General features: G+C 42.8%; 1 protein-coding gene across 1 annotated transcript; it reads left to right on the top strand.

Moving 5' to 3' along the window:
• STOML3 (stomatin like 3) lies at window positions 1-26529 on the top strand. Its single transcript, XM_006055500.4, has 7 exons — window positions 1-254; window positions 14235-14338; window positions 14420-14492; window positions 19505-19587; window positions 21113-21316; window positions 23008-23142; window positions 25293-26529. Exons 1-7 carry the CDS (start codon window positions 203-205, stop codon window positions 25515-25517), a joined length of 876 nt encoding a protein of 291 aa, XP_006055562.1. The 5' UTR covers window positions 1-202; the 3' UTR covers window positions 25518-26529.
• Window positions 26530-27462: the final 933 nt, after the last annotated feature.

The following is a 27462-nucleotide window of genomic DNA, read 5'->3' as shown; positions in this document are numbered from 1 at the left end:
TCGTTTTGTTTATGTGAACAGACTTCCTTCACCAGGGTAACTAATCCTTAGGGTGCTCATGAAAGAAGAGGAACTTCTCTCACTCTCTCACTCTGCCTCTCTGCTCTTTCTTCTCTCAAGCACATCTGGGTGCTTCCTGGAGCCTAGGTCTGGCTCCAAACCCATGAAAATTTGCCAAGTATAAAAGCTTCTCAAGAATGAGATGGATCCCGGGGCGTCCTCTCCAGAGAAGCTGGATAAAGAGAACTTAGTGGGTAAGTTCATTTTTCCTGCCTTAAGTTTATTTTATGTATATTACACAAAATGGGAGTTGTATCATTGCAGAGAGTGAGCACGAGGTGGATTAATGCATATTTAAATTGGCTTCAATTTCATTTAGAGCCCAGAATTTTGAAGTCACGGCATATTGTGGTTTTTATTTGCTTCTTGAAAACCAGTCTATGACTTGCTCTTTTTCTTAAGTGTTAGATAGAATTTGTGTTTATCTTTATATTCCTTTTTTGGCATTAGCTAGCAAAGTTATGTTGTGCAGGCTAAAATTTATTCATTCTTAAATATCATTTGATGATGGTTTGATTAAATATAAAAGTTGGTTTGAGCTGCACCATGTCTGATATACTGATCTCTCAAGTTGAGGAAAATAGAACAGCCTGTAAATATGAAGTGTAGCTTGAATACTAATGTTCTTCTGTATTGCAGAGCATTTTGTTTGCATTATTTTAAATCTTAGGATATTTCTAAAGTAGATTCTTCTATAACTTCATTTTATGGTGGAGAAAACTGAGCCTTCGAGAGTTTGAAAACTTCGAGGTTCAGAAAATGGTGATGGTGATGATGGTGATGATGTTGGTATGTGTGTGTGTGTGTGTGTGTGTGTGTGTGTGTGTGAGTCCTAACCTGTGCTCTATATAAGTAACCTGTGCTCCATGACACCAGTTAGAAATGTGGGACACATTCGGTATGATCATTTTGTAAAAAAGAAAATATACATTTAGAGATACCTACCTGAATTGGAAAAGAGACTTTTCTCTTGAAGTAGACCTAACAACAAGATATATTGAAGACCATGGACATCATTTGGAAGGTGCACGTGGGAGGACTCTTCCAGTGAACCCTTGATTATTTTTTTAAGGAAGAAGTTTCATGAGACTTTTTAGCTTCCACTTAACAGGTTAAGACATCAACTGGATAAAGGGCACGGCTGAAGCTGTATCACCAGTGAAATATTTTAAAGCATTCGTGGGTCTACTTGGTTTTGATTTTTGACTACAAGGAACAACCTGCCCTATCACAGAACAAACAGAAGTAGGGCTTATACACAACTTTTGATTTCATGTGCTCTAGGCAGTTTATGAGGTGCAATGTCGGTCCTTCTCTGAGATGTGTGGGATGTGTTTGCCTTTGCCCTCCTCCATCTTGGACACATTGAGAAAACACCACCATTTGGTCTTTTAAGCTGTATAGGAAATTCCACACACAATGTTGGGAGAATTAAATGAATAACTGTGTCCTAGTTATCACCCCCAGTAAAAGCCCTCTGCAGAATGTGCCTCAGGCTTGGACCAAATTTCGAAAGCCCCAAGGGTACATTTCATCCTGACTCCAAGTTCCGTGACGTCACAAGGATAAATCAGAATGTACAGAATGCTATAAACTAGGGCTTTCCCTCCCCCACCCAGGGACCTCATTAGCACTTCTCATTAGCCTTGGACAGAAAACCCTACCCCTTCCTTTTTTTCTTTCTTGTTTTTCTTTAAGAGATTAAGTGAAGTTAATTGGCATCTCGGTCATCTCCATCTTAGAAATTCTTCTCAACGTCAACATGCAAAAGAATCTTCCTGGGGATTGTTTTTAAAACACAGATCTGGTCCTCACCTCTAGAAGTTTTCATCCTTCTCAGACCTTCTGAGTCTGAGATGAAATTAGAAGTTTGCCTCCAAGTAAATTCCTAAGCTAGTGAGGTTGCCAGATTAAGATCATACTTTGAGTGATTTAATTTAAATTTGGTTTCTTAAATTTAGCAATTCTGCATTTTTACTTAAGGAAAAAAAGCTCTTGATACAACAATCTGTGTGGATATTTGAGAGAAAAAGGGAGGAGGACAGACAAATTGCAGGTGATGAAAAAATAGTGTTTACCTGTTGGGTTTCACTTTACATTTTATGTTCAGTACTTAAAATCCTTGTTTCATTAGAGAAAGGACCAGGAAGTTGCTGAGACTCTGTTTTACTGGCTATCTCTCCCCAGGATCAGAAGTAAACAGAAAAGGGGAAAGAATTTGTAACACTCTTTGCCAGGCCCAGAGAAAGCGATTGTTCTTATTCCACAGACATCTTATTCCCCACCCAGCAAGAAGCATCTGGTCTTTCCTGCTCTGAAAATACACAAGACTTGAGTAGTTTTTTTGCATAGAGAGTCCCATGGACAGAGGAGCCTGGCAGGCTACAGTCCATAGGGTTGCACATAGTCAGACACGACTGAAGAGACTTACCATGCAGATGGGTAGATTTTTATTTTTAAAGTGCTTTTTAAAATTATAATGGTAGCAAAAAATAAGAAAATTCTGAGCAGTATAAACCAGTCATACTTCCAACACTCAGAATTAACCACTGTTAATATTTTGGTTAATTTTCATCCAATATAGTTATTGTTGTTTTTTTAATGTGGACCATTTTTAAAGCTTTTATTGATTTTGTTACAATACTGCTTCTGTTTTATGTTTTGGTTTTTTTTGCCCACAAGGCATGTGGGATTTTAGCTCTCCCTGCTCCCAGCATTGGAAGGTGAAGTTTTAACCACTGGACCACCAGGAAGTCCCCATCCAATATTTTTTCTAAGCATACTTTTTTACTAAGAAGGATTATACTGCCCATATAATTTTACATCTTATGATTTTTTTTCTTTTAACAATATACCACAGCAATTTTCAGCTTCCCTGGTGGCTCAGATGGTAAAGAATCTGCCGGCAATGCTGGAGACCCAGGTTCGATCCCTGGGTTGTGAAGATCCCCTGGAGAAGGGAATGGCAACCCACTCCAGTATTCTTGCCTGGAGAATTCCATGGACAAAGGAGTCTGGCAGACTAAGTCCATGGGGTCACAGAGTCGGACACGACTAAGTGACTTACACACATAGCAATTTTTTCATGTTTTTGTAACTTTAAAATTTTTTATGGTTTTGTGGCGATATGTCATGGTTCACTTAATTATCCCTCCATTGTACTTTCAGGGTGTTTTGGTTTACCGCTCTTATAAATAACAGTATCATGAGAATGTTTGGGCATAAATCTGAAGGACAAAGTATTTGTATTTATTATGGGTAGTTATTTCAGACAGAAAAAGGAAAGGGAGAGATGAGAATGATTTTAAGGAAAATGTTTTCTCTTTATTTTATTCCTATAATGGTGGGAGTTGAGAGATAACACCTATGAAGGAGAAAACTTGAGGACCTGTGGTTCTCAGGTTAATTGACTCTCTTGAGAGCAAACAGAATCTCCTCTGATGGATCATTATTTCCAAACAAGAAACTTCAAACGTATCAATACATCTATCCGTCCTGTTGCTGAGCATCGTTTTTGATAGTCCAAGTGTTGAGAGCATCGCCCACTTCATTCATTCAATGAATGAATCCAGAAGCCACTGTGTTTCAGGAGATGAAGATGTCAAAATAAAATGCCTGCTCTCAGAGCAGTAAAAATTCACAGGAAAGTTAACTAAAAATGACAATGTACTATGAAAAGAGATGGTAGAGGGTGTTGTAGAAACTCAGAAGAGGAGCCCCTGGAGGTGAAGGTAAGATTGGAAAGTCTTCCTAGAAAAGAAAGTGAGAGAAAGGAGAATGTAGAGTGTGCAGGGGGTCTAGGGAACACAGAAGCCCACATAAAGCAAAAGAACGCGTGAGGACTTTGGTGTTTTCTCTACCAAAGGGGATGTTTATGTCCTGTTAGCGTGTGATCTAGTCACCTAGATCCAGAAGTGAGAGAGACTGGGAGTTCCCTGGGGATCCAGTGGTTGAGACTCTGCACTTCTAATGCAGGGGGTGTGGGTTCCATCCCTCATCCAGGAACTGAAACCCCACATGTTGTGCAGCAAGGTCACAAAACTAAAACAAACAAAAACCGATAAACAAACAACTCCATCCCCCAAAAGAAAAAAAACAGAACTGAGAAGAGAAGGCACTGCCACTTGAAAAACTGGATCGAAGATGCTCTAAGAGCCCATGTGTCAAGCCTGGTCTCTGAATGGCAGGCGTGGGAGTGGCTACTGCGTTTGACCCATGGCGATGGATGGAGTCCCGTTAGAGGCTGTGGGCCAGGCTGCCCAGGGTGGGAGAAGGTCATATAAAGAGGGGCACGCAAGCATGGCTTTGTGTTAGCAACGCTTACATTCTTGGGCTGAAAGGGAGCGTGCACAGTACTAAAAACATTTTTACACCTTTTTGAACATTCCATTTCAAAATATATCTTAACTCTTTCTTTAAAAGACCAAATGGTTAAAAAGAAACTTAGTATTAATATAAATGTGTCATGAAGTTCGTGTCTGTAGTTGAGAAGTAAATCTCAGTTTAGAAAAATCTTGGGGTTATGGAATTTTGTGGCCCTAAGGACTAGCGATGATGATTAAATCATCACCTACACTGATTTGGCAGTTTCACAGCAAAGATCTGGTTGTGTCTCTCAGTGTCTCTCTGTCTCTCTCTCTCCTTCTCCTTCTTAAGGATCTAAAAGGGATCTGAAAGAACTTACAGAGTCAGTGACCAAGCCACTTTTTAGGAGGTAGAAATCTGCAGGAGTTAGGGTTTTATTGTATGTCCTCTTTTAAAATATAGTTTTTGCACATGGAGAGGAGCCATCCACTGGGTGGGCCAGAATACCCACAGCTGATATTTAGAATTCTACGGTAAAAATAAATAAATTAAGAAAAATATGGATACACGTATATGGATGGCTGAGTCCCTTCACTGTTCGCCTGAAACTACCACAACATTGCTAGATGACTATACCCCAATACAAAATAAAAAGTTTAAAGTTTGGGGGAAGAAAAAGAAAACAACAAATGTCAGTTGTCAAAGCACACACTGACCTGGACAAAATTAAATAGGCAAAAAAGGAAAACCTTACTCAAGCCTATTGCCATCGAGGAGAGAGGTCAAAACTCAATCTGAACCAGCACCACCAAAACGAAGAGGTGTAGGGTGTTTCTTGTTTGTTTTTATACAATTTTGGTTGTTGTTGTTTGGCTTGTGGGATCTTAGTTCCCCAACCACAGATGGAACTCAGGCCCGGGAAGTGAAATTGCCCAGTCTTATCCACTAGACCACCGGCAAATTCCCCAGGGTGTGGCGTTTTTAAAGGCTGAAGTGCTCTACTGGAAAAGTATGAAGGACTTTGCAGGGTGGTCATAGACCATCTGGGTTTGGTTTGCTAATAAACTTCCCACATCTTTATGACAGGCGGTATATTTTACAACTTGCAGCGTGGTGTCTACTGAAGTCAGTCTCCTACCGCCCACAGAGACTGGGAGTGAGGGGTGCTGTCTTCTTAGCAGTTGCATTTCAAGAGAAGGTCTCCCAGGTCCTTGAGAAAGATAGTTCCAGATTGCAAAAACTGGCAAGAGGTTTTGAAAAAGGCTTACATCTCAAAGGGGCAGAGAAAGAATTTACAAGGATAAATGTTCCAAAGGAAGTGCTCATGGAAAAGGGAAATCAGGGGCCTTGAGTCAAGAAGAATCTCTTTAAAGGTTCATCAAGCTGAAGGAAATGTTCAAAACTTGAGGAAATTCCTAGTCAGTGGCCTAGCTCACTAGGGGGCTTCCTAATGAGGTTAATAATTTCTTTGTGTGCGTGTGTGCTCAGTCACTTCAGTGGTGTCCGACTCTGCAACCCCATGGACTGGAGCCTGCCAGGCTCCTCTGTCCATGGGATTTTTCAGGCAAGAATACTGGAGTGGGTTGCCAGGCCCTCCTCCAGGGCATCTTCCCAAGCCAGGGATCAAACCCACATCTCCTGTGTCTCTTTCACTCCAGGCAGATCATTTACCACTAAGCCACTGGGGAAGTCCTATTAATTCCTTTACATGTAATTTATTTAATCCTCAAGGCTAGCTATGATTGTGCTAACAGAGAAGGAAACTATGACCCCAACAGGCTGAGTAACTTGGAAGGCGTCATCTAGCTTTCATGTGGCAGTGTCTCGATTAGAACGCAGGGTCACGGGACCTGGGACCTACAGTTTCCATCCCTGTAAGCACTGTCCACAGGCTGGTTGTACTAAAGCTCTTCCATTCTCCCCATCCTCTTTTTTTTCTGAGTTTGCAGAGCAAGCGGTGAGCTTTCCATCCTCAGTACTATCCTGCCCATGGGTATCCTCTGGTCTCTATGTGAATCATTTTTTATGTAGTATGAGATACATATAATACAGTGCATAAGTCTTAAACCCTTGGCTTGAGAGACTGAATACACAAACAGACAAAAGGCTGGAGCATATCTAAAAATAGGACTCTGACCACCAACCTGCAGCAACCAGCCCAGAAGACCAACCCTTTATCTATAATAACCAAGCCCAGGAAGCCAGCCTGCTAGATGGCAGATTTGCAGGGAGTCAGATTGTTATCTCTAACAACAGTTCAGGAAGCTGAACAATTACTTCTGTAATGATCAACCCCCAGTGGCCAGGGCTTGATTAATAACTGACAGCTCTCCTGCTTTCTGTCTCTGATTGCAACTTAGGATCAACAGAAGAAAACCACACGGCACTCCTCTGTGATGGTTCTCCTAGACCATCACATAGGATGCTCTGCCTCTAGTTTGTCCACGCGTAGCTTCACCAGGGTGACAGCCTCCAATCAAGGCACACCTGGAGCCTTCCATTTTTCCCCACTATAAAGCTTTCCCACTCCTCTGCCTACCTTTGAGTCTCTGCCAAAATGCTAATGATAGAAATTGACTCTTTTGTGATAGCAAATCCTGAATAAATAGCCTTTGCTTTTCTCTTTGCTGGCTGGTTTTCATTCCCACAGGCTCAATATGTGTAAGTCTATGTAATCACCACCCAGATCAAGATACGGAACATTTCCAGCACCCTGAAAAGCTCTCTCATCTCTTCCCAGATAATACTCAACTGCCCAAACTCCATTACCCAGAGACAGTCTACTATGACTTCAAACATAATAGATTAGTTTTGCCTCTTATTGAATTAAATGATACGATACGAGATTATGCAGTATGTATTCTTATGTTGTTGTTTAGTTGCTAAGTCGAGTCTGACTCTTTTGAGACCCCGTGGACTGTAGCCCACCAGGCTCCTCTGTCCATGGGATTTCCCAGGCAAGAATACTGGAGTGGGTTGCCATTTCCTTCTCCAGGGGATCTTCCTGACCCAGGGGTCAAACCTGCACATCCTGCCCTGGCAGGCAGATTCTTTACCGCCAAACCACCAGGGGAGCTCATGCATTCTTATACATGGAATCAGAAAGTATGTACTCTTATGCCTAGCTTATTTTGCCCAATATTTTGTCTATGAGATTCATTCATATTTTGAATTCATATTTTGAATGCTATAGGAGTATAGCTTTTGTCTTTTTTCCTGAGTAATCTTTTATATGAACATAAAACAATTTTATTCATTCTACTGTTGATGGGTCTGGGTGGTTCTTTATTTCTTGGATTTTATGAATAAAATTGCAATCAACATTCATGAATATGCTTTTCTCCATAATCAGCCTTCATTTCTCTGAGATATTACTTAGAAGTTGAATACTAAGTCATAAAGTAAGTGTGTGTTTGGCTTTAATAGATACTTCCAAATAGTTTTTCAAGGTGATTTTATCAATTTGCATCTATGAGACCTCCGATTGCCCCACAACCTTAATAAAATGTGGCATTGCTCCTGCTGCTGCTGCTAAGTTGCTTCAGTCGTGTCCGACTCTGTGCAACCCCATAGACATCAGCTCACCAGGCTTCCCCGTCCCTGGGATTCTCCAGGCAAGAATACTGGAGTGGGTTGCCATTTCCTTCTCCAATGCAGGAAAGTGAAAAGTGAAAGTGAAGTCGCTCAGTCGTGTCCGACTCTTCGCGACCCCATGGACTAAAGCCCACCAGGCTCCTCCATCCATGGGATTTTCCAGGCAAGAGTACTGGAGTGGGGTACCATCGCCTTCTCTGAAAATGTGGCGTTATCAGTCTTTAATTGTTTGCCATTCTGGAAACTGTGTATTATTATCTAATTGTGGTTTTCATTTCCCTGATGTATACTGTACATCATTGTTTTGGTGTTTTTAAACAATGTCATTACCTAAATGGCTATTTCTGCTTAGAGAGGAAATGACTATGTATAGTAACACATATCTGTGGGCTTGAATTGTATATAGTACTGATCTCGACTGAAGTGACTTAGCAGCAGCAGCAGCAGATCAAGACAAAATTGGGAAATAAGCAAGCAAGTCATCTAAACTATTTGATTTCCTAAAATTTGTTTCTACTTATAATGCCATCTAAGTGGGGTTAGTGATCTAGAATATTCCTTCCCTACTTCCTAGCCTCATAGGAGTTAACATCTTGCCTTGAGTGTTTACACTTAGTCCTGGAGGGTATTTAAGTCTCCTCTGGTGCTATGGGCTGCATCTAAGCTCCAGGAACAAAGCCCCAGAGGCTTGCACCTACAACTTGAAGCTTAGTTTTGCCTCAGTGCCAAAGATTGTGGAACTTGTGGGTACCATTTTACTTAAACAGAGATTAAGGTGATGGTGACAGAGCCAACCAGGATGTTTTCTGGCTGCAAAATGAAGAGTTGGCCTCAGTTATCCCCAAACCCTTCCACCTAAAATCCCAGAGTCCTTCTCCCCAGAGTCAGCAGTGCTGAGACGCCGGTGTCTGTGCCGTACGGCTCGTCTTTTGTTTCGCCAATCGAGGGAAGATGTTCACTAGACACTGTGCTGTTCTTCATCCCCACTCACGTCACCAGCTGTGCGTATCTGAGAGGGAAGTGCAGCAGAGCCGGGACCCTGTTAGCACACTGTCCTGTTGTCAATTTCCCTGTTAGATGTGAACTCTTATTGGAAAGTTCCCCATCTTATTCTCTTGTATCTGCAGCTCTAACACCGTGTGCCTGACATATAACTGTTAAAAAGTGAAAAAAGTGAAGTGTTAGTCAGTCATGTCTGATTCTTAGCAACCCTATGGACTGTAGCCAGGCTCGTCTGTCCAAGGAATTTCCCAGGCAAGAATACTGGAGTGGGTTGCCATTCCCTTCTCCAGGGGATCTTTATGACCCAGGGATTGAACCCAGGTCTCCTGCTTTGCAGGCAACTTCTTTACCGTCTGAGCCATCATGGAAGCCCCAAGCTGGTAAAATATCTGTTAGACGGATGAAAGAGAAATCGGGGTCAATTTGCTTCCCCCAGCAAAGTCCAGTTCTCTACCAGGGAGTGATATGATGGCAACTTCATGGCATGGTGGCAATTACGCAGTTGGATGGCATCACTGACTCAATGGACATAAGTTTGGGAAAACTCTGGGAGTTGGTGATGGACAGGAAGGCCCGGTGTGCTGTGGTTCATGGGGTCGCAAAGAGTCAGACACGACTGAGCGACTGAACTGAACTGAACTGACAATTACTGAGAGAAAACACCCCTCCACAGATTAGGATAAAGCAGGAGATGAACAGATGGCTAAAGCAGATGATCAGAGAGGGTATGGCCCCTTTTCTTTCTACCACCCCCTCAAGGGAATGGCTCAGGGAAGGCTCTGGAAGATCCTTGTATAGGATAAGGTAAAGGGTGGGTATGGGAGATGTATGAAGAGCCTTTGTAATACAATCTCAGTATTTCCTTTGAATTGGAATTGTAATCCTCAAATCCACTTCTCAGCTCACCGTCCTGGTTTTAGCTGTGGGGGAGGTGGGGAGGAAGAAGGCTGATTCTACAGGAGGCTGCAAAAGCAGCTTGGTGCTCCCCCAGAGCTTCTGTGCTCACAAGGCTGAGCTGCACAGCCCTGAGGGGAAGGCGACAGCCCCGCTTTAACCGCAGCTAATGACACCCCAGGCTCCACCGATCCTCCCAGGGGCAGTGGCCTGGGTAATTCTAATGCTCAGGTGTAAATCTTGGAAGATTAATCATGTCCTAATCATGTCCTCATCTCTGGCCTCTCTCTCAGCACATTTAGTACTTAACAGAGCCATGCTCCCAGGTAATGATGCTAGGGATTGCGGCGGAGTTCATGGAGGTCAAGGCAGTTTTCTTTGTGAGCAGCGCTTTCTATTACAGCTTGGTGTTAAGGCTGTAGAGAGTCTGGACGTGTCTAGGGCTTGCTTGGGCTCCTCTGGTGGCTCAAACAGTAAAGAATTCACCTGCAATGCGGGAGACCTGGGTTCTATCCCTGGGTTAGGAAAATCCCCTGGAGGAGGGCGTGACAACCCACTCCAGTGTTCTTGTCTGGAGAATCCCATGGACAGAGGAGCCTGGCGGGCTACAGTCCATGGGATCGCAAAGAGTTGGATACAACTGAACGACTAAGCACAGCAAAGGGCTTGCTCACGGCATAGTGTAGCTGAGGTCCTTGTTGGAGTCCCAGCTCCCTGTGCGTGTGGCAGTGTAAAGTCACGGCCCCCAACACCCCTAGGTTTCTGAGCACCAACTTTGGCAGTGTCAGCAGGGCGGAAACATACCAAAGGGGCAAGGACTGAGCTGCGTTCTCAAAGCTTTCCTCAAGATGCCGGCAGGGTGCGCATCATCTGGGAGAGTCGTGTCCAAGCAAGGTTATTGCAGCCTTGTTTGTAAAAGCAAAATTGCCAGTAACCATAATATCCATCAATAGGAGAACAGCTAAATAAAACTTTTTTTTTTTTTTTTTGAGTCACACATTTAGTATACGAGGCAACAATGAAGAAGAATAAGGTAGATCCAGATGTAATGCCATGGAAATATCTCCAAAATGTATTCAGTTCATATATTTTGAAGGCAAAAGGAGAAGAGGAGGGCAGAGGATGAGATGGTTAGATAGCTTCACCAGCCAGTGGACGTGAATTTCAGCAAACTCCAGGAGATAGTGAAAGACAGGGAAGCCTGGCATGCCACAGTCCATGGGGTCGCAAAGAGTCAGACATGACTTAAAAACTGAACAACAATATTCAGTTAAAAAAAAAAAGTAGAAACAGTGTGATGCCATTTCTCATAAAATCTACAAATCAAAACCAGGATTTTCTAACTGTAGATACAAGTATGTAAATACACAGCAATGGGTCTCTAAGGACATATACCAAACTAAGTGGACTGAGGAGAGGATGGTTGGGGGGACTCCAGTTTTATTCATATTTCTTGGATTTTTTATTAATGAGAATGTACATATACAAGGTATGTCATTAGTAATAACTTTAAAAGTGCTAATAAATAAAACAACAAAGATTCTATGAGAAGGCACAAAATGACTTTTTATCCTGCATAATAATAGTCTGATCCACCCCGATGTGGTCCAAAGTTTTGGAAGGTGATATTTTGGAAATTTAAACTTTGACGTATGCAGGCAAACCCTTATTGTTATGGAGTAGATCTTGATGTGCATTTAAAGCCTATAAAAGAATATTTGCACTCAGAAGTTTTCCACATGAAATATGTATCTGAAACTTAGATGCTTTTCATTTATTAGAATGCAGCAACTGAAAAGACTGCAAATAAATGGTGAGGACAGGGTGTGTGGGAATAGACACAGGGTACAAACTCTTTCAAGGGCCCTTACCATCTATCAAAATTGTAAATACTAATCCCCTTGACCTAACACTTCCACTGCTGGGAATTCTCCTACACAAGTCCACAAAGATACACATTAGGACTCCTCACAGAATTATCTCTAAGAGCAAAATCCTAGAATCTTGTCTCAGTTCAGTTGCTCAGTCATGTCTGACTCTTTGCAACCCCATGGACTGCAGCACGCCAGGCCTCCCTGTCCACCGCCAACTCCTGGAGCTAGCTCAAACTCATGTCCATCGAGTCAGTGATGCCATCCAACCATCTCATCTTCTGTTGTCCCCTTCTCCTCCCGCCTTCAATCTTTCCCAGCATCAGGGTTTTTTCCAATGAGTCAGTTCTTCCCATCAGGTAGCCAAAGCATTGGAGCTTCAGCTTCAGCATCAGTCCTTCCAATGAATATTTAGGACTGATCTCCTTCAGAATGGACTAGTTGGATCTCCTTGCAGTCCAAGGGACTCTCAAGAGTCTTCTCCAACACCACAGTTCAAAAGCATCAATTCTTCAGTGCTCAGCTTTCTGTATAGTTCAGCTCTCACGTCCATGCATGACTACTGGGAAAAAACCATAGCTCTGACTAGACGGACCTTTGTTGGTAATGTCTCTGTTTTTTAATGTGCTGTCCAGGTTGGTCATAGCTTTTCTTCCAAGGAGCAAGCATCTTTTAATTTTGTGGCTGCAGTCATCATCTGCACTGATTATGGAGCCCAAGAAAATAAAGTCTCTCACTGTTTCCATGGTTTTGCCATCTATTTGCTGTGAGGTAATGGGATTGAGTGCCATGATCTTCGTTTTTTGAATGTTGAGTTTTAAGCCAGCTTTTAAGGATCCTTGTAAATATTCATAAATACATGTTTGTCAAAGCACTGGTAGCAGTAAAATGGATAAGTGAGGATGAATTTAAGATGGTATTAGTGAGGCTTAGTGATTCTGTGGTTGGCCTGGACAACAGTGTGGATGGTTAAGGCATTCATTGAGACAAAGGTAGCATAAGGTGTTTGTACATCATCTGAGTGAAGATACCAGCAAGTATTATTAGTTCCAGTGCCTGTGTGGAATGTGACATTAATCAGAGGAAGTTTGGGGTGAGGGTATGGTTGGTTGTCAAGGAGAAGAGAACAAGAAGCAGTAAGGATTTAAAACAAGGTGAAATAGTGAATATAAATAATTCTAAAGTACAGGGATCCAGCAGACCTTGATGCTTTACAAACAAGAATCATAGCACTTGAGAAATTATGTAATTGGTGTGATTAAAGCTATAAAGCTTTAAGTGGCTGAAATATGATTTGAATTTAGTTCCATCTCTTCCCAGGTGATATTAAGCTAAAATGCCCCTGTTGTGGTAATATGTGATTAGCAAAAAGACACTGAATGTAGTGAGCTGATGTAACAAAATTCTATGAAAAAACAAAATTATCTAATATCAGTGCCTGACAAGTCTCTGTAATATTCATCAATCTGTAACATGGGGATAATGGTAGTAATAGACTTTTGCTAAGATAGATATAGGGCCTTTTCTGATGGCTCAGCGGGTAAATCAGCTTGAAATATAGGAGACACAGGTGACACAGGTTCAGTCCCTGGGTCGGAAAGATCCCCTGGAGGAAAAACATGGCAACCCACTCCAGTATTCTTGCCTGAAAAATCCCATGGACAGAGGAGCCTGGTGGGCTATAGTTCAAAGGGTCACAAAGAGTTGGACACGACTGAGCGACTATGCACAAACATGAAGGTAGATACTAATGTATGGGTTAGGTGCCTTATGTAAATGATCCCATTTAATCCTCATCAAGTTCTTCAAGGTAGGTAATATCTGTTCCCATCCTATAGATGAAGAAATTGAGGCTCAGAAAGACTGAGTGGTTTTTCTGAGACCAGAGCCCTAGGGAGTTAAAGACTCTCATAGAAACTCAAATGTAAGCACTCTTGAAAATGTTTTTCCTTGCACTACAAAATCTCCTTTGGGATAATAGTACCTACCTCTCTGCCTCAGAGGTTGTCTTGATTTCACCTGGGGAATTCTGAGGCCCTGGGAATCTGTCTTTTATTTATTTATTTCATTTTTATTATTTTTGACATGCAGGCTGGACCTGCACCCCTGGACCACCGGGGAAGTCCTCAGGAATCTGTCTTTTAAGACGGCACCCTGGTGATTTTCATGTGGGTGGTTTTATGTGTTTTGAGAGTAATAAACCACGGCAGCCCTATGTAAATGCTATGGTTATTATTATTATTGATTGCTATGAGATGTGTCTTGGGAGGGACAGGTCCATCTTCATCTAAAAACATGAAGGAATATTTTCTGTGTGTGTGTGTGTGTGTGTGTGTGTGTATGTGTGTGTGTGGTGTTACTGCTATCAAGAGTGTGTGTGGATTCAGGTTGCTTCCTCAGCCCCATTCCAGCTTGGCCAGCTCCCTGGATGGTTTTTTCATGCATGTCGCTGAATCGCTTTCCTAAGAACCATGTCAGTTACAGGCGTGCCTCCTTCCTGTTACCTAGGCATCAAGAGTAAAGGGCTTGGTGTATGTGGCTGGATCCTGCTTTTCCTTTCTTTCCTGCTGATGGTCATTACCTTCCCGATCTCCATATGGATGTGCTTGAAGGTAATACCCTGGGAAAGAGTTTGGTCTCTCTGTGTGAGTTGATGAACCATTAACACTAAATGCTCTCCCTTCATCTCTTAGATCATTAAGGAGTATGAACGTGCTGTTGTATTCCGACTGGGACGCATCCAAGCTGACAAAGCCAAGGGGCCAGGTATAACACTGGTTTCGTTGAACTATCATCAGGTTTACTTGAACTCTATGACATTGCTAATATTTGTTTTCAACTCACCGAAATGGCAATTTCATAGGACAGATTCTAATATTCTTGAAAGAAGAGTCTATTCAAACAGTAACTTAAAAGGCACCTGGAGGAGAATGGTTATCTGCTATACCTCTCTAGTAACATCTGTTGTCTGCCCCCTAATAACATGTATTTAAGTAAAACCATTCTCTGTTCAACTGCACTGTGGAGTCTCTGGGGAGCTTCCTTATTCACTCTGTGTGCTCTGCACTTGGCCATGTACTAAAGCAGGCACTCAGGTGTCTGTTACATTTTTAAACATATGAGAAACTTCAAAAGGAGAAGCTTGTTACAGAGACTTGGCCATTTCAAGTAGTATGATCCTACTTGTCTAATATAGACTTCCCCTGTGGTCTAGTGAAAGTGAAAGTCGCACAGTCGTGTCTGACTCTTTGTGACCCCCATGGACTATACAGTCCATGGAATTCTCTAGGCCAGAATACTAGGGCTTCCCTGGTAGCTCAGTCTGTAAAGAATCTGCCTGCAGTGCAGGAGGCTCAGGTTTGATCCCTGGGTTGGGACGATCCCCTGGAGAAGGAAATGGCAAACCACTCCAGTATCCTTGCCCGGAAAATCCCATGGACAGAGGACCCTGGTGGGCTGCAGTCTATGGGTTCACAAAGAGTCAGGCATGACTGAGGACTAACACGTTCACACTGGTGGTCCAGTGGCTAAGTCTCCGAGCTCCCAATGCAGAGGACCTGGGTTCAATCCCTGATCAGGGAGCTAGATCCCACATGCTTAACTTGCATGCCTCAATGAAGGCCCTGTGCATTGTCTAGTAAGGAACCTAAGGGAAAGAAAGCAAGAAATGCTTGTTAATGGGTATTTTTATGAGTTCATCCAAATAGCGGTGATGGAATTATCCAACTGAGGAATTACAGAGCAAAGGTAAACCCTTTCTAGTCATGTTTCACATGGTGGAGCCAAGATTATAACTTAGAAAAAAAATTGGATTTGAGAGAGGTCGAATAACCACAGCTTGAAGGACTCTGGAGAAAAGTCTCTTCTAAATGAATTTTCCCAGAAGAGTTTACCACTAAATGTCCCAGGGTAACAAATCTCGTCATACACGTCTCTGGGGCTGAGGAGTTAACTCAGAATGTCACAAGAGCCAGAGGGAAACAGGCCAAATTGCTAACAGAGAACCTCTCCACTTCTGTAAATTGTAAACTATTCTTTAATAATAAAAGTATTCATAACAAGAGCTGCTACTTCTTGAGCACTTAATACATGCCTGGCACTATGATTTTTTTTTTAATAATTTTATTTATTTATTTTTATTTGTGTTTCTTCTGCATCCTGCTTGCTGTGTGGGCTTTTCTTTAGTTGTGGCAAGTGGGGGCTACTCTCTAATTGTGGTGTGCGGAGTTCTCATTACAGTGGCCTCTCATGGTGGAGCAGGGCTCTAGGGCATGCAGGCTTCAGGAGTTGCAGTTCCTGGGCTCCAGAGCACAGGCTCAAGAGTTGTGGTGCATGGGCTTAGTTGCCCCGTGGCCTGTGGGATCTTCCCGGACCAGGGATCAAACCTGTGTCTCCTGCATTGACAGGTGGATTCTTTACCACTGAGCCACAAGGGCACTATGTTTAGCATTTTATTTCATTATCATGTTGTGTGTGTACTGGTCGCTCATTTGTATCTGACTCTTTTCCATCCCATGGACTGTAGCCGGCCAGGCTCCTCTGTCCATGGGATTTCTCAGGCAAGAATACTGGAAAGGGTTGCCATTCCCTTCTCTAGGGGATCTTCCTGACCCAAGGGTTGAACCCAGGTCTCCCATATTGCAGGCAGATTCTTTTGCCATCTGAGCCACCAGGGAAGCCCTAATCATGCTTAATCTTCACTATCATCTTATAGGAATTGGGTGACTGATGCTCAGAAAAGCTAGATGAATGTTTCTAGGTCACAAGCTAGTAACCAATAGGGCTGGGACTTACCTTTGACTAGTTCTAAGGGCCATGATTTTAACCGGTGACTTAGCACCCCAAAAAGGAGTAAATTAGGAAGTAATCCTTACCTCAGAAAGGCTTAGAGACCAAAAGAAAGAAAGCACCTTAGCAGTGTTTTCTGTTGATGCTACTTGCCCTTTGCAAGGTTCTCAATGCAAAAACTTGTTTCTTCTTTGAAAACAAAAACAGAATATTTTTGGTAAATGGAAAAGGATGGGTGTCCCCATCGTGCTGACATGCTTGTGGTTCTAGTCTTGGTCACTCTTGCTATAGAGAAGCTTCACCAGAGCAAAGTTAAGGCATCATGGAATCCTCAAAGCAGTGTCCTCAGCCCTCCCTGCTCCCCAGTCTAATACTTGACAGCTCAGAGAGAAGTAAGAGTATTCACAATTGAGGAAAGTTGTTGTATATGAGCTAGAACACAGTTATAGAGAAACTGTAAATGTTGTAATACATTAGTTTTAGGGACACTGAAATCCTGGGAAGATTTTAATGCTAACATTCCTTCAGTCCTGAAGAATATAAATGAGAATGTGGACAGACATTGATATTCAAGGCCTAAAGTCTATGCTTGAATCTTTGTACAGATAGCTTTAACCCAGGGAAAAACCAATTTCCAAAATATTCTTATAAATAAATGTCTAACTCAATACTTGAATAGAAGTAGGTCCAATGTTTTTTAATTTCTAATTTCAATTGGAGGATAATTGGTTTATAATACTGTATTGCTTTAATGAGGATTTAAAAAAATGGTCCACAGAAAAAATATTGAAAAAAATCAAAATTATATGCTGAGAATCTTTAGTTTCTTAACAAAAGATTTTAATTTCTAGGGAATAACTTTCCTTTAGTCCTTAACTCATCAGTGAGTTCAGTTCACTCGCTCAGTCATGTCCAACTCTTTGCGACCCCATGGATCGCAGCACGCCAGACCTCCCTGTCCATCACCAACTCCTGGAGTTCACTCAGACTCATGTCCATCGAGTCGGTGATGCCATCCAGCTATCTCATCCTCTGTCGTCCCCTCCTCCTCCTGCCCCGAATCCCTCCCAGCATCAGGGTCTTTTCCAATGAGTCAACTCTTCTCATGAGGTGGCCAAAGTACTGGAGTTTCAGCTTTAGCATCATTCCATCCAAAGAAAACCCAGGACTGATCTCCTTTAGGATGGACTGGTTGGATCTCCTTACAGTCCAAGGGATTCTCAAGAGTCTTCTCCAACACCACAGTTCAAAAGCATCAATTCTTCGGTGCTCAGCTTTTTCACTGTCCAACTCTCACATCCATACATGACCACTGGAAAAACCATAGCCTTGACTAGACGGACCTTTGTTGGCAAAGTAATATCTCTGCTTTTGAATATGCTATCGAGGTTGGTCATAATTTTCCTTCCAAGGAGCAAGCGTCTTTTAATTTCATGGCTGCAGTCACCATCTGCAGTGATTTTGGAGCCCCAAAAAATAAAGTCTGACACTGTTTCCACTGTTTCCCCATCTATTTGCCATGAAGTGATGGGACCAGATGCCATGATCTTTGTTTTCTGAATGTTGTGCTTTAAGCCAACTTTTTCACTCTCCTCTTTCACTTTCATCAAGAGGCTTTTTAGTTCCTCTTCACTTTCTGCCATAAGGGTGGTGTCATCTGCATATCTGAGGTTATTGATATTTCTCCCGGCAATCTTGATTCCAGCTTGTGTTTCTTCCAGTCCAGCATTTCTCATGATGTACTCTGCATCTAAGTTAAATAAGCAGGGTGACAATATACAGCCTTGACGTACTCCTTTTCCTATTTGGAATCAGTTTATTGTTCCATGTCCAGTTCTAACTGTTGCTTCCTGACCTGCATACAAATTTCTCAAGAGGCAGATCAGGTGGTCTGGTATTCCCATCTCTTTCAGAATTTTCCACAGTTTATTGTGATCCACACAGTCAAAGGCTTTGGCATAGTCAATAAAGCAGAAATAGATGGTTTTCTGGAACTCTCTTGCTTTTTTGATGATCCAGCGGATGTTGGCAATTTGATCTCTGGTTCCTCTGCCTTTTCTAAAACCAGCTTGAATATCTGGAATTTCACGGTTGACGTATCGCTGAAGCCTGGCTTGGAGAATTTTGAGCATTACTTTACTAGCATGTGAGATGAGTGCAATTGTGTGGTAGTTTGAGCATTCAGTGTCAGACTTTATTTTTTTGGGCTCCAAAATCACTGCAGATGGTGACTGCAGCCATGAAATTAAAAGACGCTTACTCCTTGGAAGGAAAGTTATGACCAACCTCGATAGCATATTCAAAAGCAGAGACATTACTTTGCCAACAAAGGTCCGTCTAGTCAAGGCTATGGTTTTTTCCAGTGGTCATGTATGGATGTGAGAGTTGGACTGTGAAGAAAGCTGAGTGCCGAAGAATTGATGCTTTTGAACTGTGGTGTTGGAGAAGACTCTTGAGAATCCCTTGGACTGTAAGGAGATCCAACCAGTCCATTCTAAAGGAGATCAGTCCTGGGTTTTCTTTGGAAGGAATGATGCTAAAGCTGAAACTCCAGTACTTTGGCCACCTCATGAGAAGAGTTGACTCATTGGAAAAGACCCTGATGCTGGGAGGGATTTGGGGCAGGAGGAGAAGGGAACGACAGAGGATGAGATGGCTGGATGGCATCACCGACTTGATGGACATGAGTCTGAGTGAACTCCAGGAGTTGGTGATGGACAGGGAGGTCTGGCATGCTGCGATCCATGGGGTCGCAAAGAGTCGGACACGACTGAGCCACTGAACTGAACTGAACTGAACTTGAGCATTCCTTGGCATTGCCTTTCTTTAGGATAGGAAATAATTACCCCAAAGTTAAAGATGTACTTATTGAAGATTATCTGAGAAGCATTTATACTCCCACAAAAACAATGTACTGTATATCTAGGAGACAATCTATTGCAGTTATTTTCAGTTGGGTCAAATTTTAAACTGTATTTACTTTTGCACAGGTCTGATTCTGATCTTGCCCTGCATAGATGTGTTTGTCAAAGTTGATCTCCGGACCGTTACTTGCAACATTCCTCCCCAGGAGGTAACGCTGACTAAAGATACGTTTCTGGAAATAAAGCCAATCTCTTCCCTGTTACATGGACATTTGAGAATTCATAATATGTTTTCAAACGATAAAGGGAAAGATGAACCGAATTCTTAGAGACCTGCTGGAGGAGTCCTAGGTGGCTCCTGAAACTTTGGGGCCTTGTTTTGCCAGATGAGAATGGAGCCAAGAGCAAGGGCTGCAAAGCTATAAAACGTGGAATGACTGGGTGGGAGAAAGTCTGGAAGAAGAGAGAGAATGGATACAGAAGGCAGAGAAGCTGAGATGGAGAATGGCAAGAAGATGCTTGGGAGAATCTGATAAATCATTTTAAGAAGGAGCTGAAAGTAATTTGGTAGATGGCACTCACTGGTTATGATATTATCCTTTTCATCACCTTTTCAGAAAATGCTTTAGTGTCATCTATATCTCTCACCTCTGCTCTAAATTTTTTTATCTGTTTGGATCCAGCAATGTGAGATGGGCATGGAGAAAGAACACACAGGGCACAGGGCTCACCTGCAGTTGGATTTCAAATAATTCTTTTCAGTTCCTGAAGTACTGAAACTGAATGAACCAAGCCAGTGACTGGGGGACAGGGGAGAGAAACAGAGTTATTAATCGTCATGCAACTTTCTAATAAACAAAAACAATCCAGACAGAGAAAAGAAAGTGTGTGGAAGAGCAAAGGGGATTAGAAGAGAGAACAATCAACATCTTTGGATAAATGATAATTTTCCTCTCTCTGGTCCAGAAAACTGAATCAAGACCCAGCCATGATGTCTTCATACCACTGGCAGGAGTTACAGAGTCCTTACCTTAGAATTCAGCCCTAATCATAAGAGACCTTGGGATGCCTAGGGACCTACCATAGGCTTTTTATGGTTCCATGGTAAATAGTTCTAGGTGGGAGAATGGAGTTCTAGGGTCTACTTCCGTGGTACGCCCAGAAATCTGATTTTTTCTGAAGTCCCTCGTCATGTTAGTTCAGAATAACTAATGCAGAGCCTCTATAAAGTTAAATGGGTTTTTCTTTATCTGAATATAGAACACGGATCTCTGGTGCCATCTATGTTTTCTAAGAAGCATTGCTATTCATCAAACTGATGAAACTGAGAACCGAAAAGATTTCAAGTATCAGGGAAATGATTTTTCTACCTCTATTTAGAAGGTAGAATTTCAGCAGGGGGTCTACATTTTAAAGTGGAAACACCTGCTTCACCTCTGAGTAGGGGATGTGAAACTTCCATAAGATGCAGTTACAGGGATAGGTACATATCACACCTATGTAGGAATTTGGTTACTAATTAGGATGATAGTAGATTCAAGTCAGGGCAGATTTTTGGTGATGCTGGCATGAGTTGTGCTGAGCGCTCTTCTTCTGTGGAGTGGACTCTGAGGTAGTCTGCCGCTGTTTTGGTCGTTGTGAAAGTCATGTGTCTCTGTGCTCAGTTGCTCAGTCGTGTCTGACTCTTTGTGTGAAAGTCATATGCATGTGATTTTCCGTGTTCTTGCTCTCCAGATCCTCACCAGAGACTCTGTGACCACTCAGGTGGATGGAGTGGTCTATTACAGGATCTATAGCGCCGTCTCGGCAGTGGCTAATGTCAACGATGTCCATCAAGCCACGTTTCTGCTGGCCCAGACCACTCTGAGAAATGTCTTGGGGACACGGACCTTGTCCCAGATCCTAGCTGGCCGAGAAGAGATCGCCCATAGCATCCAGGTAAAGCCTGCGTTGTTAATCCATTCATTTTAATTATCGGTGATAATCAAATATCAGCAGTTCAAAGCACCTCCTCCACGTGCGCACACACACATGTGCCCTGCTGCTCTTAACAGATGGGCTTCAGTTTAGCATTTCTTTTTTTTTTAAAACAATCATGAGGTCCAGATTTAAATATGTAGGTGGGAAGAGGGAGCCGCTGGAATTGCTTTTGGAACTCAAAATGTTGAATTGACATCATACACTTCAGCTTCTTCCTCCTAGGAAAGCTGACTTCATGCTCCCAATGTCAATAAAGATATGAATAGTAATCGTAGTTATACTATTGATGAGGATGTAACAGGTAGCCCTCTAACCTCTTGTTCACCCTAGATTATGTATATGTGTGTATGTGTGCTAAGTCTTGTCCAACTCCATGGACTGTAGCCTACCAGGCTCCTCTGTGGAATTTTCCAGACAAGAATACTGGAATGGGTTGCTATTTCCTACTCCTACTTCCTGACCCAGGGATTGAACCTGCATCTCTTGTGTCTCCTGCATTGGCAGGCAGATTCTTTACCACTGTGCCACCTGGGAAGCCCTAGATTATAGACAATCACATTTCTGTGTTTTTGGAATCAATTATGTTTTTATTCTGAGCCTGCCTTCTCTAAGAGGGAAATTCATCTTTGGTCCTTCTTGGCTTCTCCTCCAGTCTCTAAGGTAGCGCAAAGTCCCTGAGGCTTTATAAGATAATATCAGTTCTGCATGATAATGCTCCATGCCATTTTAAGAGCTTCACAAGTTCAATGACTCAGATATTTCCCCATCACAGTCAGGTCAGTGGCTTCTTGGGAGTTCTCCCCATCTCCCGGCTCTCTGCAGGGATCACAGGAAAGCAAGGGCTCACTTGCTATTTGGTAGCACGGAGATCTCTGCCCTTTACGCTTTAGGAGAACTATTCATCTACTCTCGCTATTTCTTGAGGCATTCTTTCTCATCCATACCCCTCCAGGATAACCAGCAAGCTATCTTCAGTTGTCTGAAGCTCTAACGAAGGATGAGGATGTCTTTGGTTTTAGGCTTCTTCTGCCCTAAAAAAACATGTATGCCTTGCTACCTGTTTAAAACTGAGCCACAGATCAGAGGTTAAACAGAGCAAGAAAAAGCGTATCTCAAAAAGTACCCAGTGATAATGTTAATATGTATTGAATTATTGCTGGGCCATGATAGATATCTTACGTGTATTCTATCCAAACCTCATGCCAATCCTGAAAGAAAACCTTTCATAGGTATGAAGACTGAGAATCAGAAAGGTTAAGGAGTGAGCCCGATGATTCACAGCTGTAAATGGAAGAACCAGGACAAAAGCCATTGCTGCCTGCTTGGTGTCAGTGACAAGAAAATGTGGGGTATCTGCTCAAATCTAGATGAACAGTGTATGTTCCTTAGGAATGGTTTGGGTGCATCTGCTGAGTAACCCCCTCTTAAAAGAAATACCAACTTTTGTTTCTGAATCCTTCCTGGGATTTACTTCAATTCCAGGAAGGGAGCGATAAGAACTCCTATTTTCTTCCCAAATGGTCTCACTCCAAATGCTGTAAATTCAAAAGGAGAAAAGAGTGTTTCTCTTGCATATGTGAAATATAGCAGAATCTTTTATCGCATTGCCTGTATTCTGATTGACGTCCTTTCTTTTGACTTGGAAACAGACCTTACTTGATGATGCCACTGAGCTGTGGGGGATCCGGGTGGCCCGGGTGGAAATCAAAGACGTCCGGATTCCCGTGCAGTTGCAGAGGTCCATGGCCGCTGAGGCCGAGGCCACCCGGGAAGCCAGGGCCAAGGTAAGGGCGACTCCAGTCGGTGGAGGGCGAGCCCCCCACCCTGGAGACCATGAGGATGGAGCTTGAATGGAAGCTCAGGCTTCCTCAGTGATTTCAATAAGAAGAGAGCTGCTTCTTTTTCTCCCTTTGTTTTTTTTTTTTTTAGAAGTTTTACCGAGAATTTTTTCCTGAATTAAAAGGTCATGGGCAACTTTGAGGGGAAGGATGGGGGAAGGCATATTAAGGGAGTTTGAAATGAACATGTACATCTGCTATATTGAAAATGGGTAACCAACAAGGACCTAGGGTAGAGCACAGGCAACTCTGCTCAATGTTATGTGGCAGCCTGGATGGGAGGGGAAGTTGGGGGAGAACGGATACATGTATATGTGTGGCTGAGTTCTTCTGCTGTCCATCTGAAACTGTCACATCATTGTTAATCAGCAATGTTGTTGTCGTTCAGTTAGTCAGTCAGTTGTGTTGGACTCTGCAATGCCAGACTTCCCTGTCCTTCACTATCTCACGGAGTTTGCTCAAACTCACATTAATCATCTCTACCCCAATGCAAAATATTATAATATAAATATATACTTATATTATACACAGTGACTTAGCAAGGTGGGTCCCCTTGAGAGACATGAGCAAGGCAAACACCAATTCCCAGGTCTCACCTCCGACTCAGTGAAGCAGAGGCTCCAGTGGGCCGAGGAACCTACATTCTCATGTAGCTGGTGATTCTGATGTAGCAACCTGGTGCCTGTCTTTCGAGCGTTAACCCTCTAGTATGTTAAATGAACACACTAGATTAAGAGGACCAGGTGCCTACAATCCAGGTTAGAGTTACAAAACATGAGCACAACTTGGTCTCAAGTGTTCTTGAATCTATTGGATTCATAGCCTTCTTGTCTGTGTGGAGGAATTTCCTGAAGTATCAGAAAGCAGTTGAGATTAGAAGCCTCCAACTATCCTCTTTGGAATCTTACTTGGGAGTCCAGGAAGATTCCCTCTGCTTATCTCTGACTTCTCTGTTGAGCTCCAGCAGCTTCTAAGCAGTGGACTTGGGAGGCACTTTTGCACATGGGCAGTGAGTGCCCACGACGGGGGAGTTGAGTTCCAAGTCATTCCTGGGCAGCTTGAGAACCAGAGGAGGTGCAGGGTGCTTAGGAGGGTTCCAAAGAGGGTTTGCAGACTGCACTAGCTGCTGCTTGTAATCAAGAGCAGGCGGAACTGGAAACAATTCTTACACTGAAAGAAGGAAACAAAATTGGAAATTTTTTTGCTCTAATTCTGTGAAAAGTGCCATTGGTAGTTTATTAGGGGCTGCATTGAAACTGCAGATTGCTTTAAGTAGTATAGTCGTTTTCACAGTGTTGATTCTTCCACTCCAAGAACATGGTATAGCTCTCCATCTGTTTGTGTTATCTTTGATTTCTTTCATGAGTGTTTTAAAGTTTTCTGAGTACAGGTCTTTTGCCTCCATAGGTAGGCATTTTATTCTTTTTGTTGCAATGGTAAATGGGATTGTTTCCTTAGTTTCTCTTTCTGATCTTTCATTGTTAGTGAATAGCACAGGGAGCTCAGCTCGGTGCTCTGTGATGACCTAGATGGTGGGATGGGGGGTGTGGTGGGAAGGAGGTCCAAAAGGGAGGGGATATATGTATACATATCGCTGGTTCACTTCCTTGTACACAGAAACTATTACAATGTAAAGCAATTATACTCCAATTAAAAAATGAAACAAAATTGGCAACAGAATGAAAATTTAAAAAAAAATCTGTGATAAATGAAACTCACAGAAGAAAAAGCCAGTTGGAAGCCTTGAATTTCAGACTTCTCCGCAAATGAAAGCAGCAGATGGGGAGCACAGATTCAAGAGCATCACTATGGTGGCTGGACCTGTATTTGTTTGGGTTAAAGGCAGGGCTTTTATTTTGTTTGGAATGAAAAGTAGGGACTCATAATTTGTAAGTTATCTCCCTGTTTCCTGCAACCTCCTCAAATTTCTCTAATCACATAAGGATATGAAACTCTAATCCTTGCCGAAACATGGGTGAAACATGGGTGGCCAAGTAGGGGCTGGGAGAGAAACATCATTGCAGACCCAGATAAAGAAAGCACTAGTCACAATTGGAAACCTTTATTTCTAAAGTCTTTTCTTTCTGTTGGTGTAGGTCCTTGCAGCGGAAGGAGAAATGAATGCTTCTAAAGCTCTGAAGTCCGCCTCCATGGTGCTGGCCGAGTCCCCGGCAGCCCTCCAGCTGCGTTACCTGCAGACCTTAGCCACCGTGGCCACAGAGAAGAATTCCACCATTGTGTTTCCTCTGCCCATAAATATGCTAGAGGGCATTGATGGCATCACCTACGACAACCACAAGAAGGTCCCCAACAGAGCTTGAGGTCCTCCTGCTGCCTCTGGCCATCACTTAGACATATCTGTTCCTATGGCAACCCCAGCAGTTAGAAGTGTTGAGAATGTCAACACTATTCAAGCAGAGTAACTTTACAGCTGGATCAGCATTAGCAGAAAAAGGCATAGAGGCTACAAAAGAAAAAAGAAAAAAAAAAGAAGGGTTGTATGCTACTTTTATTTTTAAGAAAGGAAAGAAAACTTTGTATTAGTCTTAGGATAATCAGTAAGTAGGCATCGCTGACTTAGAACAGGAACTTTCTTGCTGTGGCTGGGGTGATCTTTGGGTGACCGTGATTACGATTTCAGAATTGTTTTTTAATGAGGTTAAGCAGGGCTTCCCTGGTAGCTCAGATGGTTAAGAATCTGCCTGCAATGCAAAGAGACTTGGATTCAATCCCTGGGTTGGGAAGATTCCCCTGGCACTCTAGATAATCGACAAAGTAACACATTTTTACTAGCTATTTGCCTTATCAATTGAAAGTGATTATTTGCTCACTTACCATTTCTAGCTATCTGCTTTGTAATTCCAAAGTAGTTATTAGCTAAATTTCTAATTGTGACAACAAACCCCCAGAATGCTTAAAATTATGATTGATTTTGATGTTAAGGACTAAAGAGGTACTGAGGCTTCTGGCTGCAAATTTATCACCACCTCCCTCTTCCAGGCAGATTGCCCTCAGCTCCTTGGCTGCGAGTCCTCCTCCTGGGACTGTGGCCTATCCCGGCCTCCCAGCACCTTTGTCAGAGGGTGAGATAAGACACTGTGATCCTGCAGGCTCCAGTCTGCTTATTTGTTCACAAATGAGAAGCTGGCAAAAGGCTGTGTTATTTGAAATCACTGGGGAACAGTAGCCTGCGAACTTCATGTTTTCAATCTATCCTTAGTCCCAAGAGTCACAAGTCATCAAGGATTGCTTGTAATGATTCTTCCTCTCTAACCCATGTCCCCAAACCTCTCAAAAATAAAGACGCCATAGAATGTGAATGTATTTTAAAAATTGCTTTTTTGGAGATTATTTTGTTGCCATGGTGTAGTTTTCTTTTGGGAGCCATTTTGAGCAACGGGATAGAATTTTTAAAAGTTACCCTTTATTGAATGTCTGCTGTGTGTGACACTGTGTTCCGTCCTGCATGGATGCTAAGAAGTATTCTTACATTATAAAGGAGAAAGTGGTGTCAAAAAGTTGAATGACTTATGCAGAGTCCCTTAGCCTGTGAGTGATAGATTGGGATTGGAAATCAGATCTGCCTCCAAAGTTCTTGCTCTTAAATATCATTGAGTTTTCCTGGGGAGAGGTGAGTGGAGGAGACGATGGAACCCTTCCATTGCTTTTTTGCCTTCAATTCCAATCTTTTGGGTTCTAGAAGTCTGGGTGCTCACTATAGTTTTCCACTGTGTCTAGGACTCTTCAGAGCTTGCACACACGTGTGCACACAAATCCTCATACACTAAAACTCCTTTTCACACTCTACCCATACTCCCCATGTAATGCCCACACTTACTTTCTCCCCCTCCACCTACCCCCATCTCCACTCACATCTCCTCCCCGTGCTCCCCTCAACACACAGGGACTCAGTTCAGTTCAGTTCAGTCACTCTGTCATGTCCGACTCTTTGCGACCCCATGAATCTCAGCACACCAGGCCTCTCTGTCCATCACCAACTCCCGGAGTTCACGCAGATTCACGTCCATCGAGTCAGTGATGCTATCCAGCCATCTCATCCTCTGTCGTCCCCTTCCCCTCCTGCCCCCAATCTCTCCCAGCATCAGAGTCTTTTCCAATGAGTCAACTCTTCGCATGAGGTGGCCAAAGTACTGGAGTTTCAGCTTTAGCACCATTCCTTCCAAAGAAATCCCAGGACTGATCTCCTTCAGAATGGACTGGTTGGATCTCCTTGCAGTCCAAGGGACTCTCAAGAGTCTTCTCCAA

Source organism: Bubalus bubalis, chromosome 13 (genome assembly GCF_019923935.1).
Source record: "Bubalus bubalis isolate 160015118507 breed Murrah chromosome 13, NDDB_SH_1, whole genome shotgun sequence".
NCBI classification, from domain to species: domain Eukaryota; kingdom Metazoa; phylum Chordata; class Mammalia; order Artiodactyla; family Bovidae; genus Bubalus; species Bubalus bubalis.
This window is presented reverse-complemented; position numbering and strand designations above follow the sequence as displayed.

What these genes read in the sequence shown, in the direction of transcription:
- STOML3 (XM_006055500.4), top strand. Translation starts at nt 203, where the DNA reads ATGGATCCCGGGGCGTCCTCTCCAGAGAAGCTGGATAAAGAGAACTTA. An exon ending in AGATCGCCCATAGCATCCAG is followed by an intron (nt 21,317 to 23,007) that starts GTAAAGCCTGCG and finishes ACTTGGAAACAG; the next exon opens with ACCTTACTTGATGATGCCAC. An exon ending in CCCGGGAAGCCAGGGCCAAG is followed by an intron (nt 23,143 to 25,292) that starts GTAAGGGCGACT and finishes CTGTTGGTGTAG; the next exon opens with GTCCTTGCAGCGGAAGGAGA.